The sequence below is a fragment of the Bos taurus genome, chromosome 1 (genome assembly GCF_002263795.3).
Source record: "Bos taurus isolate L1 Dominette 01449 registration number 42190680 breed Hereford chromosome 1, ARS-UCD2.0, whole genome shotgun sequence".
In the NCBI taxonomy this organism is placed as follows: Eukaryota; Metazoa; Chordata; class Mammalia; order Artiodactyla; family Bovidae; genus Bos; species Bos taurus.
The window spans coordinates 88,366,003-88,384,839 of NC_037328.1; the positions used below are offsets into that span (position 1 = coordinate 88,366,003).

General features: G+C 59.9%; 2 protein-coding genes across 7 annotated transcripts in view; both read right to left on the reverse strand.

The window, feature by feature from the left end:
* Positions 1 to 18,837, reverse strand: part of KCNMB2 (potassium calcium-activated channel subfamily M regulatory beta subunit 2) — a 513,346-nt gene that overhangs the window by 207,935 nt on the left and 286,574 nt on the right. The window lies entirely within an intron of this gene.
* The window catches only part of LOC100298789 (serine/threonine-protein phosphatase 2A regulatory subunit B'' subunit beta), a 40,959-nt gene continuing 23,152 nt past the window's right edge, over positions 1,031 to 18,837 (reverse strand). For both annotated transcript variants that reach the window (XM_024995404.2, XM_024995403.2), the window contains 11 exons: positions 11,693 to 11,796; positions 11,321 to 11,423; positions 10,303 to 10,377; positions 8,931 to 9,017; positions 8,344 to 8,500; positions 4,634 to 4,682; positions 3,936 to 4,025; positions 3,431 to 3,606; positions 2,574 to 2,692; positions 2,365 to 2,471; positions 1,031 to 1,692 (listed from right to left, as the gene is read on the reverse strand). In XM_024995404.2, coding sequence (XP_024851172.1) covers positions 1,542 to 1,692; positions 2,365 to 2,471; positions 2,574 to 2,692; positions 3,431 to 3,606; positions 3,936 to 4,025; positions 4,634 to 4,682; positions 8,344 to 8,500; positions 8,931 to 9,017; positions 10,303 to 10,377; positions 11,321 to 11,423; positions 11,693 to 11,796 — 1,218 coding nt within the window. In that variant the 3' untranslated portion in view covers positions 1,031 to 1,541. The remainder of the gene's footprint in view (positions 1,693 to 2,364; positions 2,472 to 2,573; positions 2,693 to 3,430; positions 3,607 to 3,935; positions 4,026 to 4,633; positions 4,683 to 8,343; positions 8,501 to 8,930; positions 9,018 to 10,302; positions 10,378 to 11,320; positions 11,424 to 11,692; positions 11,797 to 18,837) is intronic.

An 18,837-nucleotide genomic window follows, 5' to 3' on the forward strand; every position in this document is an offset into this window, starting at 1 on the left:
CCGCCCCCACCCCCCCACAAAAGGAAGAAGCCTGGTCAGGAGACCGCTGTGCGCACCTCCTGACACGATGGAAACTTTGCTGTCCTTGGTCACAGGCGTTTTCCCCGATGGCCTTTTCAGTCTTACTTTTGCAATGGGTGGATGGGTTCTCATCTCTTCAATCTCTAACCCCCGGGGTCCACACGTTCTCACCAGGTTTCCTTTCTCCACGTTCTCTGAGCCTCCTCTCCTCTCCGCTGACCTCCCACGTCCGCCTCTCGGCGGGATGAGTCCGGAGACAAGTGGGTTCCTCTGGGAACTCGGCGGCCAAGGGGAACGCCCGGCCTGTCTGAGCTCTGAGGAGATGGTGGCCACGCCCGTCTCCCAGGGACGCCCAGAGCCTTTCCCAGGAAGACATGGCTGTGGAGTCCGCCCTCTGGACGGCGGGACGGCCAGGACAACAGGCCCGCGTGGCCCCGTGGGGTCCGGTGTGAGGGACCCCTGCTCCAGCTCTCACCGCCCCACCCACTCTTGGAGCGCCTGTGTCCGTCAGGGGGGCTCAGCTGCGGGAGGGAGGGACCCTCCGCGAGGTCTGCTCGGTGCCAGGACCTGAGACGACCTGCGCAAGGCCTAGTGGGGGATGCTCCTCGGCCACCTCCACTGGACACATGGGAGCCCACCCTCCCCTGGAATCTCGGGCTGATGCCGAAGCACGGAGCGGTGCTGGACCCGAGATGGGCGGAGTGGAGCCCGGGCGTCTGGTCTCACGGTGTGGTGTCTGCAGGGCAGGCTCGCACCCTGTCGTGCACAGAAGTGACCGCGGGAGAGGTGGCCGCCCGGGGCCGTGCAGGGACCGCCGTGGCCAGAGTGCAGGCTGCACGGGCCTGGGGCCCCAGCCTGTGACCTGCGCCCAGCGGCTCCGCGTCCGGGGGGCCTGCATGCCCTGCCGTCTCCCTGCGGGGACCCCCACGTCCGTGTGGAGTCCATCTGTGACCCACGTTCAGGATCCCCAGCTACTGTGCCTCGTTTTGTCTCAAGGTTAGCCTCGGGCTGAAAATCCTTAAATTCTTTATTTCAAAATACAAACGTGATCTCATAAAACTCTTTAAACCGCTCTGCACAGCAAATAGAAGGTAACTTTACACATTTTGTACACATACACAGAAACGCGGGGCCGCACTGACCTGGGTGCTCCTTGGCCCTGGCCAGGGCGGCCTCCCCACAGGGGCCCCGCGGGACAGCGGGCGCTAGGGCTCCTGGAATGTTCCTGCCGACACAGCCGGCCCAGGGTCAGCGCAGGGACGGCCCAGGCAGACTCGCCACAGCGCCGCCGGGTTCCCACCGGGGTGAACCGTCCGCGGACAGGGGCCTCCACGCGCCTGGACGGGGCAGCAGGCCTAGGCCGCCTGCCCGCTGGGGAGGCACTGCGGGGCCGTCTGCAGCCGCTTCTGTGCTGAACAAAGACGCACGCACCACAGACAAACGCACTGCACTTGGTGAGGCCGAAGGCAGCTCGGCCGTGTTTCCCACCCACAGGCCGCGGGGACCCGAGGGGCCGCGGGTCACGAGGGCGGCAGGTCGTCGTCCCCACACTCGTACTCGTACAGCTCGACGGCGCCCAGGCTGCCCGGCGCCTCCAGGAAGGGCCTCTGGGCCAGCGGTGACCTCAGGGCGCTCAGCTTCTGCTCCATCGGGCTGAGCTCGGCCTCGTACCTGCGGGGAGGGGCCCATGAGGACAGCGCCCGCCCTCCGCGCCCATGGAACAGCTGTGTGCACCCCAACACCCTGACAAGTCAGGGCAGGACAGCGGGCCCACTGAGCAGCTTTCCCCCCCAAACCCCCAATACCCCAACACGTGGGGGAGGACAGGCGGGCCCACTGAGCAGCTGTGCCCCCTGAGCAGCTGTGGCCCCCCCACCGACACCCCGACAGGTGGGGGCAGGACAGGCAGGCCCACTGAGCAGCTGTGCACTCAGCAGCTTAGCTGCCCAGCTGGCTCCCCACCCCGTCCCCCTACGTGGGGTCTGCGGCCCTTGGTGGCCTGTGGGTGCCACCCCCGGAGGATAGATGGAACCCTGGTAGGTGCCCCACAGGGGCCCTGGCAGGACCCTCCGCAGGCTGGGGGAGGGCCTGACTCAGCAGGAAGAGCTCCCAGAGTCAGAGCGCTGAGGCTGGGCACCTGGGGCAGGACCAGGAGCGGTTCAGAGTCAGAGCGTGCCTGCCCTCGGCGGTAGGGCCGCAGTCCCTTGGAAACCCTCCCCAAGAAGTGGCAGCCAGAGGTGGCGTCCTCACTGCTCCCGCTGGCAGCCTGTTTCCCTGCCCCCGTCCCTGGCCTTCCCTCGACTGGGACCCGGTTCTCCCCCCTCCCATTCTTCCCGCACTCACCCGTCCTCCCAGGGGTCCCCTGCGGCCTCCTCAGCCACCAGGATGTCGTACTCCTCGGCGGCGAAGCGCTCCCAGTCGGACAGCTCGGGGCCCTCACTGTCACTCTCCTGTGGACGACAGGCAGAGCACGGTGCGGTGTCGCCCAGGAGCCGCTCGGTGCCCCCACCCCCGCACATCCCCCACCGGCCTCCCCCGTCACCTCCCCTCACCCTGAGCAGGGATGCCTGCTCTTTCTGCTCGTGGTCCAGGTACTTCTCGATGTTGAAGAAGGTGTCGAAAAACACATTGGCCAGCTTGCAGCGCTTCAGGTCTTGCAGCGTGATCCTCCCTGTGGGAGGGGCGCAGCCGTGAGCACACGGGTGGGGGTGCACGGAGGGGACTTCAGGGGACAGCTGGGAGCGCGGGTGGGCAGCGTGGGGCGTGAGCGCTCAGGACAGCTGCGGGGTAAGCGCGGAGGAGTCTCATGGGCCTGTGAGGTGGCTCATTGGCACGCGGTGGGGAGCTCCTGGGTGCAGGGCGGCTCATGGATGCACGGGCACGTCGTGAGCACACGTGGGTGGCTCTGAGCACACGCGGCTCCCAGGCACCCCGAGGAACCCAGGCCCCTCGCGTGTGCAAAGCCACACGCCTTACAGCACAGCACCGTGCGCTCTGCCGCCAGCCCGGCCATGGGAGTGCTCCCGGTGTGGAGGAAGCCTGGCGGGTGGCTGGAGGACCAGAGCCCTGTGTGTCCCTAAGGGTTTGTCGGGGTATACAGGGGGTCCGCACCGGGGCTCCCTACCCACTGGGGTGTCCCCCTCCCCAGGAGCACCCCAGTTCCCAAGGGCATCCCCCCGGGCTGTCCCCCTCCCCTGGGGTGTCTCCCACTGCCGGGTGCCCCACTTCCCTGGGGCACCACACCCCCCCCAGGCTGAGCCCCTTCTCCCCCGAAACTCCCCACCCCGGGGGCAACCCTATTCCCCAGAGCATCTCCACCCCCTGGGTGTCCCCCTACCCTCTGGGGCCCCACTTCCCTGGGCGCCCCCCCAGGCCATCCCCCTTCCAGGGCCTCGCCCCCACACAGCACCTTCAGTCTGGGGCTTCACCAGGTCCAGCATTTGGCACAGGCAGTCCTCGAAGGGCAGGGCCTCGATGGCCATGCTGTCCAGCCGCCGGCACTGCTCCTCGTAGAAGTACTCCAGCTCGAACATGGACAGCGCCCCGTCCCCGTCCAAGTCCATGCAGCGGAACCAGTACTCGATGCTGCGGCCGGGAGGGTTAGACATATGCTGGGACAGCCGTCCACCCAGACCCGCTCTGACCAGGGTGACCCCACCCCCCAGGTCCAGTACTTGATGCTGCTGCCAGGAGGGTCACACGTCCGCCAGGACAGCCGTCCACCCAGACCCGCTCTGACCAGGGTGATCTGCACATGGACAGACCCCACTCCCAGGACCACACCCTTGTGTGACCCCCTCCGAGACGACCTCACGGGGATGGGCCGCGGGGAGTGCCCTCACCGATGGGTGACCACTGGGCTCCTCTTGAGAGGGCCCTAACAGCCTGAACAGAGCGCGGGCCCCAACACCCACCTGGTGGGGGTCTTCTTGTCCTCCTCGGAGATCAGAAACCAGACAAAGTCCGCGTAGCTGATTTTTCCTTCCTTCTGGACCTTTTTCCCTCTGGATTCAAGAGATAAGGGCGGTGTCAGGGAGAAGCAGCCTGAGGCGGGGGTCCCTGCCCACGCCCAGGGATGACGGGAGCCCTGCAAGGACCCAGTCCCAGATTTGTTCCCACCCGGAGGTGCCTGACAGGCTGTGTGGCTGCAGGGGAGGGTCTCGCAGGGCTGGAGGGGGCGGGGGGACGAGGACTGGGGCAGAAGAACCTGCCCAGCTCAGAGCCCCCTCAAAGCCTTGCATGCCCAGGGCCTGTGTCCCCCTCATGCATGGCATCATACGCCAAGAGCGTGCTTTGTGTGCCCGTAACTTATGATGTCACAAGTATGATCATGCGTGTCCTTTACATATGCCTGCACATGGCAAAGGCGTGTATGTCCTTTACATATGACCTTTTGAATGGCACATGTGTCTCTCTTACTCATGACTTCCTGTGACAATGGCGTGTATCCCCGTTGCCTGTGGCCTCATATGCCAAAACCCTATACACATGCTCCCAAGGCACCACTTCAGGTGCCTCAGAATACGCCCCCACCCCGGTCAGGAGTGACAGGCAGGGCCGGATGCTTCCGGGAAAGCCAGCCCAGCCCTGCTGGGAGCCTGCTGGCACGCACCGCGTCACAGCGCCGGAGAAGATCCGGTCAATCATCTTGGTGGAAATAGCTGCAAAAGAGGAGTCAGGCTGTGAGTCCCGCTCGGGGGTCCTGGTGCCCTACGCGGCGGCTGTGGACGTGGCCAGGCGGGCTCCAGGCCGAACCTGGAGACCCAGGTCTGGCTGGGCGGGACCCTGGGGGCCTGAATTTCCTGCACACGCCTCCTCGGACACTGCCCACTGCTTCCCAGTCCTGGGTGTGTGTGTGTCGGTGTGTGTGTATATGTGTGCTGTAAGGGCTGCAAGGAGATCCAACCAGCCCATCCTCAAGGAAATCAACCCGGAATATTCACTGGAGGGACTGATGCTGAAGCTGAAACTCCAATACTTTGGCCACCTGAGGCGAAGAGCTGACTCACTTTCCCTGATGCTGGGAAAGATTGAAGGCAGGAGGAGAAGGGGGCGACAGAGGATGAGATGGCTGGTGCCATCACCGAGTCAATGGACATGAGTTTGGATAAACTCCAGGAAATGGTGATGGACAGGAAGGCCTGGCGTGCTGCAGTCCATGGGGTCGCAAAGAGTCAGACACGACCGAGCAGCTGAACAAAGGTGTGTCCCAAGTTGTGTCAGTCGTGTCCGACTCTCTGCGACCCCGTGGACTGTAGCCCACCAGGCTCCTCTGTCCATGAGATTCTCCAGGCAAGAATACTGCAGTGAGTCGCCATTCCCTTCTCCAGGCGATGTTCCTAACCCAGGAATTGAACCTGAGTCTCTTGCATCTCCTGCACTGGCAGACAGGTTCTTAAACCAGCTGAGCCTCTGGGGAAACCCACCCAGTCCAGGGACCTGAGCCAGAGTCCAAGTTTCAGAGGGAGGCGCTGGCCCCAGAGCTCCAGGAACAAGTGGAATGTGGACAGCAGGACGCACATTCACTCCTGCACAGGCTCTGCCTCCAAAAACACAACGCGCTTGTGGTCAGAACCCAGATGCATGTCAACCACGTTCACGGAAGAAAGAGTGGAAGGCCGGGGCTGTCAGATGGATCACCACACACGGGGTGGCTTAAACAGCACATGGTGACCCTCCCCTCGTCCTGGAGGCTGGAGTCGGAGCCCCAGGTGTGGGCAGGGTTGGTCCCTCCTGTGTGTGTGGACGGCGTCTCCTCCCCGAGTCCTCACATGCTCGCCCCTGTGTGCATCTGTGTCCCGACCTCCCCTTCTCATCACGACCCCAGTCCTGTGGGATCAGAACCAGCCTAGTGACCTCATTTCACCTTCAGCCCCTGTTTAAAGACCATGTCCAAACACAGCACCTCCTGAAATCTCAGGGATCACAACTCAAGTATATTAATCTTGGGGACACTTTTCAGCCCCTACTTAGGCAAGTAACCACAAAAAAATGGGGAAATACAGACAAAACGTCCTTTCCTCCCCATTCATCCTGGCTCAATGAAAGTCTACTCTGAGAGGAACAACTGGATGGTGTCAGCTGCTGAACGGGGTTTTCCAAAGAGATACATCCACATCCTGCCTCCTGGCGTGGGAACTGGATCTTATGTGAAAACAGGGTCTCTGCAGAGGTGATAGTGAAGGTCTGAGATGGGGCCCTCCTGGATGGGGATGGCCCTAAACCCAGGGACAGGGTCCTTATAAGACACAGAAGGGAGACACGGACACAGGAGAAGGCACGTGGAGACGGAGGCAGAGACGGGAGGGAGGCGGCCACCAGCCCAGGGACGGACGCCCGGAGCCCCCAGAAGCCGGAAGAGACGGGAAGGACCCTCCTCTGGAGCCTCTGCAGGGAGCCCAGCCCTGGGAACCCCTGACCTCAGATGTGTGGTCCCCAGGGCTGGGGGAGGACGGGTGTTGAGCCCCCATCTGTGGTCATCTGTTACAGTTGCCTCAGGTAACCCTCAAGGCCCTCGTGGGTCTCGGGCCTTCATAAACAAGTTCATTTAGAATCTCCGGTGTCACAACTGGGAGGATAACTTCCTGTTTGAGGGCCCCCCCACGCACATGAGAACAGCCCCAGGGAACCAGGACAGCTGACTCAGATGCACTCCCACACCTGGCAAGATGACGGCAGAAAAACCACTCGGGACGGTCAGCTCCACCCCGGCCCGCTCCTCTCCACACAGGAGGGCGAGCCCATGCAAAACCCACACTGATACAGCCTATGGGCACGCCGGGGACTGTACTTGAAACCACCCCATGTCCTGTCCCAGCCAGCAAGACCCCCGTGTCCCAGGGTCACTAGTGTCCCCAGGACAAACGAGGCCATGAAGACCCCAGCAAGCGGCCCTGTTTGGTGACAGACCCCCAAAAGCGGCTGACGAGAGCCACCGGACGTGAGAACCACACAGGTGGACAGAAGGCCTTGGGGACGTGGCAACCAGCCCTGGACCACAAGGTGGGTGCCTCAGGGCCTGATGAGTGCATCCTGGCCACCAAGGCCTGTGCTGATCTCACAGCGGGGGTCAGAGTCGAGACCAACAGTGGAACTGAGAGGAACCCACGCACACTCAGGCGTCCATACACCAGGATCGCGGGGCCCTTGGGGGACCAGCCTGAGGGATTCAGGGAGTAGACGGCTGGCCTGGGGGACTGACCTCGGAGGCCCATCCAGGCCACACTGACCACAAACAAATGAATGCCCAGAGAATTCAGAAACACGCTCACGGCTGCAATTACCTGACAACCCATCACATCAAAACCTACAGTTTTAAAGAAATAGTTGACAAAACTAAAAATCCACCACACAGGTAAATTTTAGCCCATTTTGCGTACCCTGAAGGTTTGGTTTCTTGTAAAGGGAGGTGCAGGGAACTCAAACCAGGGTTCTGTGAGAACCTAGAGGGGTGGGAGGGGACATGTGTGTACCTATGGCTGACTCACCTTGAGGTTTGGGAGAAACCAACACAATTTTGTAAAGCAATTATCCTTCAATTAAAAAAGTAATAAATTTTTAAAAAGCATTTATACAGGCTTCCTCACTGCTGCTCCTAAAATTCAGGGAGGCTGGGTTTTAGCTTTTCCAGCCTCTATGTCGTGAGGACAGACAAAGGCTCTGGGGTCAAACCCAGAGGATGGAATCTAAACCTCCCTAGGAAACGTGTCTCTGCTGTTCTCAACAGGCCGAATCCAGGCCTGACGCCGCCAGCCCACCCGTCACGGCCACAGGGCCCTGGGCTGGGACTTGGTGTCCAGATGGCACCGTGCCCCCACAGGCAGGCGCTAGAGGGCCTGGCAGCAGGCAGCACCAGCAACACGGCAGGAAGGGCGACACAGAGCCCTGTGGGAACAGGCGTCTCCCCTGCGGGGACAGGTGCTGTGAGCCCAGTGCTGACCCGTGGACTGGCCCCCACCGAGCCCATCAGGGGACCCAGCCTGAGATGGTGGCAGGCGTGACCCCCCCTTCTGAGGGACACAGAGGAGACCGGGGGTGGGAAGAGTTGGGGAATGAAAAGGGCTCCGAGGGGGAGCCACCAAGTGCTGGACATCTCCCCGTCCACGCCAGCCTGAGGGCGCCCCCAACGCCATGCCGTGAGTGTATACCTGTCTCCTGTGTCCCGCAGCAGGTCCGGCGGGAGTCCAGGTCAGGCCCCGAGGGTGAGGGGTCGGGTGGCATGGGGGCAGCCGCGGCCTCTCTCCGGAGACCAGGAGCCCCCATGTAGCGCCCGCTCCGGCGGAGTCCCGGCCCTGCCCCACCCCCGGCAGGGGGAGCGCTCACCATGATCGTTGTGTCGGGCCAGGTCCTGCGCATCAATGAGCAGGTCGTGGTCCGTGTCCAGCTCCCAGAACTTGCAGTAGATGACGTAGAAGTGCTCGTAGGAGAAGAACTCCGTCAGCTGGTTGATGTCTGCCTCCTCCTCCAGGAGAGCCACGTTCTGCAGGACACAACACAGAACTGCCAGTGGGGACTCCAGGGCACGGAGTGCAAACAGGCCGTCCAGTGAGGATGGGCCCAGATCCCGTGTCGGGGAGGCAGGGTCAGAGCAGGGCAAGGCCGTGTGAGGGCCGGGAGGGGCAACCGGGTCAGGGGTGCACCGGGGTCAGGCCAGGGTCACAGACACGGAGGGGAGAAGGTGGGGGATGGGGGAGGAGAGGAGGATGGAGGGTCGGTTCCGTGCGGATAGACTACAGGGTGGGAGGTAACTGATGAACAGAGGGATGGACGGGTGGGCGGGTGGGGGACGTGTGGGAGGGGGGACGGATGGACGGGGAGGGGCGGGGGCGTGCCTGGGCGGGGGGGGGGGGGGGGACGACGGGCGGGTGGAGGAGGGGTCACTGTCCCCATCCTGAGACCATAGCGCGCACCTGCAGGAACGTGCTCCTCCGCAGCTCGGCGCACGTGATCCTGCCCGACCAGGACCGGTTGACGGTGTAGAAGATCCTCTGGATAACCTGCGGGGCACAGACGGGGCACGTCAGCCCTGCACAGTGATGTGGGCGCTGCAGGGCTCCACGGGAGGCCCACGTGTGAGCGCGCCAGGCTGCCCGGTGACCCCCTGGGTGGCCTCCCCAGGGACTTGGGACGGTGTGCTGCAGGACCACGAGCCGCCAGCAGAGGGCGGCCGCCCCGCACACGGCAGAGGGTCGGGAAGGAGGCCCGCTGGATCCCAGGGTGACCCAGTACAGCGGGAGCTGCCCTCGGCCGCCCTCGAGCTGGATGGGGCGGGGACAGCAGCACAGGGGCCGGCAGCCCACACAGCGCGGCCTAAAGCTCGGCTCCGGCCCTTCCGCGAGCACCTGACCAACCGCCGGGAGAAGAGCATGAGCTCGAAGCCGAGAGAGTGCCCCCCGCCCCTGCAAACGGAGGCCCGGCAGGGCACAGGGCCCCCTGGTCCGGACGGCAGTGCCTTGGGACAGGACGCCCCCTCCCCTGTCCCCCTCCCCCTCCCGTCCCCACCCAGGGCGCCCTCTCTCTGTCCCCATCCACGATGTCCCCTCCCCTGCTCCTGTGAGACGGCCCCTACCCACCCCGCTGTAGGCTGTCCCGTCCCCTAGGACAGCCGCCACCCCGTCCCCTGTGTGTTTAGGAGCCCTCGGCATGCAGCAGTGTCTCCGGCCCGCGGTCAGTGTGGCTGGAAGCAGCCTCAGCTTGGACGGTCACTGCTAGTCAGGGAGCAGAGTGGCACGGTGTATGCGTGAGGCGGGCCTGGGAACCACGGGCACAGGAGCTGCACAGGTGCCCACACCCCCACCCCGCCCCGCCCGCGTCCCCTCCCACTGCGTGTCCGCCCCACCCACACGTGTGCACTCTGTGCTGCAGGACAAGAGTGCTCCCAGCCCGTGTTTCCAGGGGCTGCCCACCACCCACCTGCACCGAGAGCCAGGCCATGTGTGTGGGCAAGAGCCCTTCCCCCCAGGTGACCCCGGCCCAGGGCAGGGGCGGGGCCTGGGCTGCAGGTCCGTGTCCCCAGGCGGGGCCCACGCCCCACGCAGAGCACCCGGGCCTGATGCTCAGAACCTGAAACCCTGCTGCCCGGGAGGTAGAGGGTAGGGTCTCTGGACATGCCCTCACCTGCCAGGACCTGCGCCCCATCCGACCCTGGGGCTCGGCGACATGCCCTGCGTGGGGCCCATGTGGGCCACACTGCTCACCTCTCCCGAGCCCCAGAGAAAAGGACCACAGACACCTGAGCCTGGTGACAGAGTCGGGAGTGAGGGCCACGGACACTGCACTCACCGTGGTGATGTAGCGGGAATGGAACTCGGCCGCCTCCTTCAGGAACGCCAGGCCGGGATGCGTGTTCACCACGTCCTGCAGGGGGACAGCACCCAGCCCTGGGACACGCCACGGGACCGCCCACAGTCCCCAGGGCCGAGAACCCATGTGTCCACCAGAACCCCAGGGTCGCACAGGCAGGCCCGGAGCCGCCCCCGTGGAGTCCCCTCGAACACACAGGTATATGAAATCACGTCAGAGCAAGACTGTACTGTCGGGCCGTGTCTGAGGAAGGACGGAGCTCTGAGCGGAGGTGGCTGTCACGGCCTCTCACGACCAAGGGTGACCTGACACATATGAACACGCACACACCAGCGTGTAAGGGCACCCCACACTCTGAGAAGGAGCATGTGACACGTCCTTGTGTGATGAAGGACTAGAGTCCCGGGAGCCCTTTAAACGGCTCTCACTCACGCCCTCTGCCTAACTTTGCCTGTTCCATGTTTTAAGTGGAACGTACAGGTAGCCAACCATCACTTTAAATTCTCCTCCAGAAAATGGAGCATGAAGTCCTGAACAAACTGTGCTAAAGGAAGCAGAAAGGCATTTGGAATGAGCATCCTGCAAACCCTGACCCGGTCTGTGACAGCCTGGCACTGAACGGCCCGGTGCCCGTCTGAGTCCAGGCGCCCAGGCTCAGGGGTGGAGCTGTCCACTCCATCCCACTGCTCATACGGCCCCTGAGGGGCTGCACGGGGCCAGCCCGTGGAGGCGGCCCCCCGAGGGCACAGAGCCAGGCTCCCAGACAGCAGAGGCGGCCCCCAGGGGCAGAGAGCCAGGCTCCCACACGCAGGTGTAGAATAGGGATGCGCCTGTGAAGCGGGGGGGGGGGGGGTGCAGCAGAGACAGGACATGCGTGTGGTGGGCAGGTGCAGATGGGGGTGTGCACTGCGCAAGGCAGTGACACATGGACGGCGGCATGTGCAGTGCACAGCAGGACACACGGGAGAGGGGCACGGAGTGGGCGGCGGGCACGCACCTGCAGGAAGGGCACGAAGTCCTCCTGCACCAGGTAGCTGCAGCCGGGGCTCACGAGCAGGTGCACGAATTTGGCGGCGTCATCATGACAGTTCTGCAGGACCCTGAGCGACAGAGCACACCCCCACTGACCCCCTGCGCGTCCACAGGCCCCTGCCCAGACTCGGGCCCCAGGAGGTACATGGCAGCTGTGCCGGGAGCCCCAGGCACAGTCTCCCCTAGACGTGACCGTCCCGGCCGCCGGGAACCCCCAGATGTGACTGTCCTAGCTGCCGGGACCCGCAGGCAGGTCTCCCCCAGAGTGACGGTCCCGGCCACAGGAGTACCAGCCAGGGTGGGGGACAGCTGGGGACACCCCCCTCTCGGGACTCACTTTCTCCACATGGCGACGAACTTGTGGACAGACACAGAGCCGGTGCGCTCACCGCCAGCACTGCAGAAGAGCGGTCCTTTCCAGTAGAGCGGGCAGCCACAGGCCTGCGGGAGGGGCAGGGACATGGGTGAGCTCGTCCTGGCCCCCACGGCGGCCCGACCCCAACGAGGCAGGGAGAGCCGCTGTGTGCAGACGGCGCGCCCCACACAGCCCAGCGTGTCTCTAAGGACACGGCAGCCCCTCGCCCTCAGTCACACGGGTGATGGGGACACAGACACTGCTCCTGAGGATGCGCTGTGCACCTCGTCCCCCGACCAGAGCCTGACAGTCAGCAACCGGGACAGGGGAGGTGAACACACCCCTAACGCCAGAGTCTCAGCATCTCATGACCCATGAGGAGAGCATAAATGACAGAGGAGACCGTGAAATACTCGGGACACAAGGACGCTTCTGCAACACCGCACATCTCAGGGGTCACAGTGACCACATCGCTCAGAGTCACAGCTTTCAAGACCCTGATGCTGGCAAAGACTGAAGGCGGGAGGAGAAGGGGACGACAGAGGATGAGATGGTTGGATGGCATCACCGACTCGATGGACGTGGGTTTGAGCAAACTCTGGGGTTGGGGATGGACAGGGAAGACATACTGCAGTCCATGGGGTCACAAACAGTCGGACGTGACTGAACGACTGAACAACAACAGAAGGCATTGAAGAGGAATGGAAACAACGGAGACGCTCTGACTGCTTTATTTCCTGGTGGCAAGACTGCAGATGGGCTTAAGTTTCGCCCTCAACACTTTGGTCAAATCCTGGGACAGACACCAGCAGACGTGAACACCTTTACCAACAGTCCTGCAGACACCCAACTCATGCGGGCAAAACCAGCAGAGTCCAAAATAGATGGGAACACTCCCCCCAGACCCAGGTTCGACTCCTGGAGTAAGATCCCATGGAGAGAGAAACGGGAATCCACTCTACCATCCCTGCCTGGAGAATCCCACGGACAGAGGAACCTGGCGGGCTATATTCCATGGGGTTGCAAAGTCAGACAGCCCTGACCGACTGAACAAGAACAACAGAAAAAAGGCAAACAGCTCAGTGAACGGCTCAGGGTGACCCCCCTCAGGCCCACGAGCTGTGCACTGATGGGCCCCGCAAGCAAAGAGCATGAACGGGGTCAGGACTGCAGAGGGAGACGTGGAGGAAACACGTAAGCAGATCCCAGCAGACACGACCGCGTGACGATCTTGAGAGCAGACCCAGACACTGGCCACAAGAGGACTTGTGGCTCCCACCGGCGACCAGGGAGGGGGTGCCCTGCACCAAGGCTGTTCCCGCAGCACCAGTGCGCATCCCAGCCAGCATCTCACAAACCCAATCAGCACACGAGGCCGGGCAGCCTGACGCTGTTCCCGCAGCCCCAGTCTGCATCCACAGAGACCCGGCCACAGCCATGGGGAGAGTGTGAGAGCAGGGAAGACATGCAGTGAGGACAGGAAGGGTCAGCACTGAGGAGGGAGCACCACAGTGAGGACGGGGAGGGTCAGCACTGAGGAGGGAGCACCACAGTGAGCATGGGGAGGGGTCAGCGCTGAAGAGGGAGCACCACAGTGAGGACGAGGAGGGGTCAGTGCTGAGGAGGGAGCACCACAGTAAGCATGGAGAGGGGTCAGCACTGAGGAGGGAGCACCACAGTGAAGATGGGAAGGGTAAGCACTGAGGACGGAGCACCACAGTGAGGACGGAGAGGGGTCAGCACTGAGCAGGGAGCTCCACAGTGAGCACGGGGAGGGGTCAGCACAGATGAGGGGAGAGCACCACAGTGAGCACGGGGAGGGGTCAGCACAGATGAGGGGAGAGCACCACAGTGAGCACGGGGAGGGGTCAGCGCTGAGTAGGGAGCACCACAGTGAGCATGGGGAGGGGTCAGCACTGAGGAGGGAGCACCACAGTGAGCACAAGGAGGGGTCAGCACTGAGGAGTGAGCACCATAGTGAGCACGGGGAGGGGTCAGCACTGAGGAGAGAACAGAGCACCACAGTGAGGATGGTGGTGGGGTAGGCAGGGGCCAGGAGTGTCCGGATCCTGGGGTAGGATCGCCCTGCCCGGCTCTAGAGATGACCCGTTGCCCACATGCAAGAGCGTCCAGGGCGCGACTCCTACATGGCTGCAGAAGGTGCCAAGGCAAGTGGGTGTTGGAGGAGGGGGCTGCTGAACGGGTGAGAAGCCGCTCGGCACCATGTGCAGAAGTGCCCCTTCTTCCTGCCCCATGCAGGCAATCACCCCGCTACGAGCACAGTTCGTACCTGAACAGAAGAGTTTACCACCCCAACTTACAGAGGAAAACACAAGAGAAAATGCTCATGGCCTACACTTTCTATCAAGGACAGAAATACGTAAACCACAAAATAAAGAATCTGAGGACCAGGCAGGATGTAAACTAAAACCATCTGTAATTCCAGAGGCTGACAGAAGAGTGGAAAGGCAAGGGAAGACTGGAAAAACCGCTGGGACAAGGACCTCTGACCAGTGCTCGCATCTGGAGAACACACAAGACACGTGGACCTCAACACTAAGGAACACTGGGTGCTTGACGGGCAAACGATCTGAACACACATGGCGTCAAACAAGGTATAAATGACACAAATGGTACGCACACAGATGCTCAGTGCTGTGCGTCATTAGAACTGTGCAGCCAGAACAAGTGCCCGCTGTGATTCTACACAGGTGAGGTGCTACTGAACTAACCAATCCAGTGACAGAAAGTGCCCAGGGGGGCCTGGCTGGACTGGGCTGGACCGATAGTGAGTTGGGGGTTTGCCAGAACGCTTCTGATCTGACGGGTGGACAGTTTCACGGAGACACGCACACCCCCAAAGGGGATGAAGCTGTCCACAGTAAATACCTACTGCTCAGCTCACGTCATTGTCCCCAAGACAGCGCCCAAAAAAGGGAAAGATGCCGACAAGAAACACATACACCATCAGAGACTGAACCTAGCCGTTACAGAAACGAGACGAGAAGCTAGAGTAAGCGACTTCAGCACCCAGACACACACACACAGACACACACACACATCCCAGTGTGACCTCAGCGTGCACACACACATCCCCCCAGTGTGACCTCAGCGTGCACACACACCCCCCCAATGTGACCTCAGCATGCGCACACACACACCCCAGTGTGATCTCAGCGTGCACACACACACACCCCAGTCTGACCTCAGCACACAGACACGCCAGTGTGACCTCAGCACGCACACACACACACACAGCACTCACACATCCCAGTGTGACCTCAGCATACAAAGACACACACACACACCCCAGTGTGACCTCAGCACACAAAGACACACACCCCAGTGTGACCTCAGCACACAAAGACACACACACACACACACACCAGTGTGACCTCAGCACACAGACACACACACACAGACACGCCAGTATGACCTCAGCACACACACAAACAGACACCCACACATCCCAGTGTGACCTCATCATGCACACACGCACACACACACACCCCAGTGAGGCTGAAAACCGCAGACACCAAGAGCCGGCGTCTCATTGCTCGCTATACGTGCCCAAGACAGGCACACCGGAAGATGGCCTTGTACTTCATGTTAAATTAAACATACTGCCAGCAGATGACCCACCAATTCAACAGGCATTCCTTACCTCAGGTAGATGCAGAGCCTTCGCTGGAATCCTGGGAACACAAACGTAAACAGCGGTTCTATGCACGAGACGGCACTGGGAAGGCCCAAACATTCACGCACCGGTAAACACACACCGAGGGACACGCGCGCACAGGAGGCCACTCGGCAGTAAACGCTGGGGACAAATACCACAGGTGTGCCCAGAAACCAGAGACAGCCCCCACGGGTCCCCCGTGACATTCTTGACCAAGCGAAACAACGGCAGCAGAAGGCCCGGGAGTAGGGTGCGTGGGGCCCGGGACAAAGGCCGTCTGGAGGAGCAGACACAGAGAGACCATACGGGGCTACAAAGAACTGCACGCAGCAGAGGGGCGGAGCACTGCTGCCAAGACACAAAGGCCAGCCCAGCGGCCCTTCTGGGGAGCTGGGAGCAGAGGCCCATCCTGCCCCACTGACCCCTGCACACAGCCCTGCCAAGGTGGGGGCACACGCCCCAGCCAGGCCCTCGGGCCCGACCACCGATCAAGGAGTCCAGGAAGCCTGGTCAGCAACACGGGGAGGGGACCTGGAGCAAGAGGGGGCGCGTGAGACATCCTGGTGTCCCCTCTGTTATTCAGTCACTAACTCATGTCTGACTCTGCGCAACCCCATGGACTGTAGCCTGCTGGACTCCTCTGTCCATGGAAGCCTCCGGGCAAGAATACTGAGGAGGGCTGCCGTTGCCTGCTTCAGGGCATCCTGCCAACCCAGGGATCTAACCCACGTCTCCTGCACTGGCAGGCGGGTTCTTTACCACCGAGCCACCTGGGAAGCCTATAGCGCTCCCTATATAAATCCAAAAATTGAATCACCGTGTTATCCAACAGCCCCACTCCTGACCATGTTATCTGGAAAAGATGAAAACTGAAATTCAAAGATTCATGCCCCCAGCGTTCACAGCAGCACTATCTATAACAGTGAAGAGATGGATCCCAGGGGCAGACACTGACACTGTGGAAAACTGTGTACTTACGGTGGGGAAATTTTACTCTGTGCCCATTATATCTCAATAAATCTGACTGAAAAACAAAATTAATTGTTTGATTCAAGAATCTAAGAAAAACTGACAATAGACAAATGTGTAAGAAAACAATAAAGATGTGAGCAGAGACTGATGAAACAGGTAAGCAAAAAACTGAAGTACTCTACGAAGCTGACGGACGCTTATCTGAAAAAAGAGAAGTGAATCTCTAGACTAGTCAAAATGAATCAGAAATAAATAACCCTACAAATAAAAATGGCCACACATACAGATCTGACATTCTTGTATTAGAAGAATATTGTCAAAATGACTCTACAGCCCAAGGTAATCTACAGATTCGGTGCAACTGCTATCAAATTAACTGGTGACATTTTTCACAGAACTAGAACAAAAACTTTAAAAATCTGTATGGAGACATAAAAGACCCCAAATAGCCAAAGCAATCTTGAGAAAAAACTGAGCTGGAGGAGTCATGGCTTTAGACTAGAAAGCTACAGTACTCAAAATTGTATTTGTTGTTGTTCAGTCGCTCAGTCCTGCCCGACTCTTTGCGACCTCGTGGCCTGCAGCACGCCAGGCCTCCCTGTCCTTCACCATCCCCCGGAGCTTACGCAAACTCGTGTCCACTGAGTCAGTGATGTCAAAAAGTGCGGTACTATGACGTGAAAACAGTGTGGGACTGGCATAAAACAGACGAAGACACGATGGAGCAAGACAGAGAGCCCAGAGAGAGACCCACGCGCCAGACAGAAAGCCCAGACAGACAGGATGGGACAAGACAGAGAGCCGAGAGAGAGACCCACGCACCTAGGATCAATAATCTATGACACGGGGGCAAGAACGCAGGATGCAGAAGGCAGCCTTTTCAATACGTGGTGCCGGGAAAACTGGAGAGTTACAGGCCAAAGAAGGAAAGCAGAACACACCCTAACAGCATACACAAAAGAAAACTCCAAATGGATGAAAGAGCTAAACATGAGACCCGACACTACAAAACTCCTAGAGGAAAACACAGGCAGAACACTCTCTGACATCAATCACAAAATACCTTTCTGGACCTAACTCTCAGAGTAATAGAAACAAAAACAAAAAATAAACAAACGGGATCTGATGAAACATACAAGCGTTTGCACAGCAAAGGAAACCATAAACAAAATGAAAAGACAGAATGGGAGAAAATGTTTGCAAACGATGCAACCAACAAGCAATTGATCTACAAAATATACTAATAGCTTGTGCTTGTACAAAGAGCTCCTGTTTGTATATACAAACAGTTCAATACGAAAAAACAACCCAAGGGACTTCCCCGCTGAGCCAGTGGCTAAGACTCCATGTTCCCAAAGGCGGCCTGGGATTACTCCCTGATCAGGAAACTGGATCCCACGTGCTGACACTAGCGCCTCAGTCCACCAGTATCAAAGATCCTGATGCTTCAACCAAGACCCAGTATGACCGAGGAAATAACAAACGTGCGCTCAGTCACTTCAGTCGTGTACAGCCAAATAAACAAACACATCGCTTCAGTTGTGTCCAACTCTTTGCGACCCCATGGACCACAGCCCACCAGACTCCTCTGTCCGTGGGATTTCCCAGGCAAGAATACTGGAGTGGGCTGCCAAACCCTACTCCATGGGATCTTCCCGACTCGCTGATCAAACCCAGTCTCCTGCACTGAAGGCGGATTCTTTACCACTAGCGCCATCCTGGAAGCCCCAAATAAATAAATACATATATTTTTTAAATCCAATCAAAATATGGTCAGAAGAGCTCTGGAGAATGAAATGGAAACCCACTGCAGTATTCTTGCCTGGAAACTTCCATGGACAGAGGAGCCTGGCTGGCTACAGTCCATGGGATTGCGTGGGGCTGGACACGAATGAACGAGTGGCTTTACTACCACCAGAGAGCTTCACCCACATGGCACAACATGGCCCAGTCAAATAAAGAAGAAACATGAAATAAGATGGTCAGCAGAGCTGAACAGGCATTTCTCCAAAGAAGACAGTACAGATGGCCAAAAGCACGTGAAAAGACATTCAACATAACTGACTGCTGCTGCGGCTGCTGCTAATTCGCTTCAGTCATGTCCGACTCCGTGCGACCCCATAGGCGGCAGCCCACCAGGCTCCGCCGTCCCTGGGATTCTCCAGGCAAGACCACTGGAGTGGGCTGCCCTTTCCTCCTCCATACACACACTGCTGATATATACAATAGAGAATCAACAAGGACCCAAAGGGGAAGGGATAAAACAGGGGCTTGGGAGTAACACATACACACTGCTGATATATAAAACAGACAATCGACAAGGACCTACTGTACGTAGCACAGGGACTCTACTCAGTACTGTGTGATAATCAAATGGGAAAAGAATCTGAAAAAGAGTGGATGCCTGTCTAAGGATGCCTGACTCCCTCTGCTCACACACACTGTAAATCAACTCTTTGTTGTTCAGTTGCCCAGT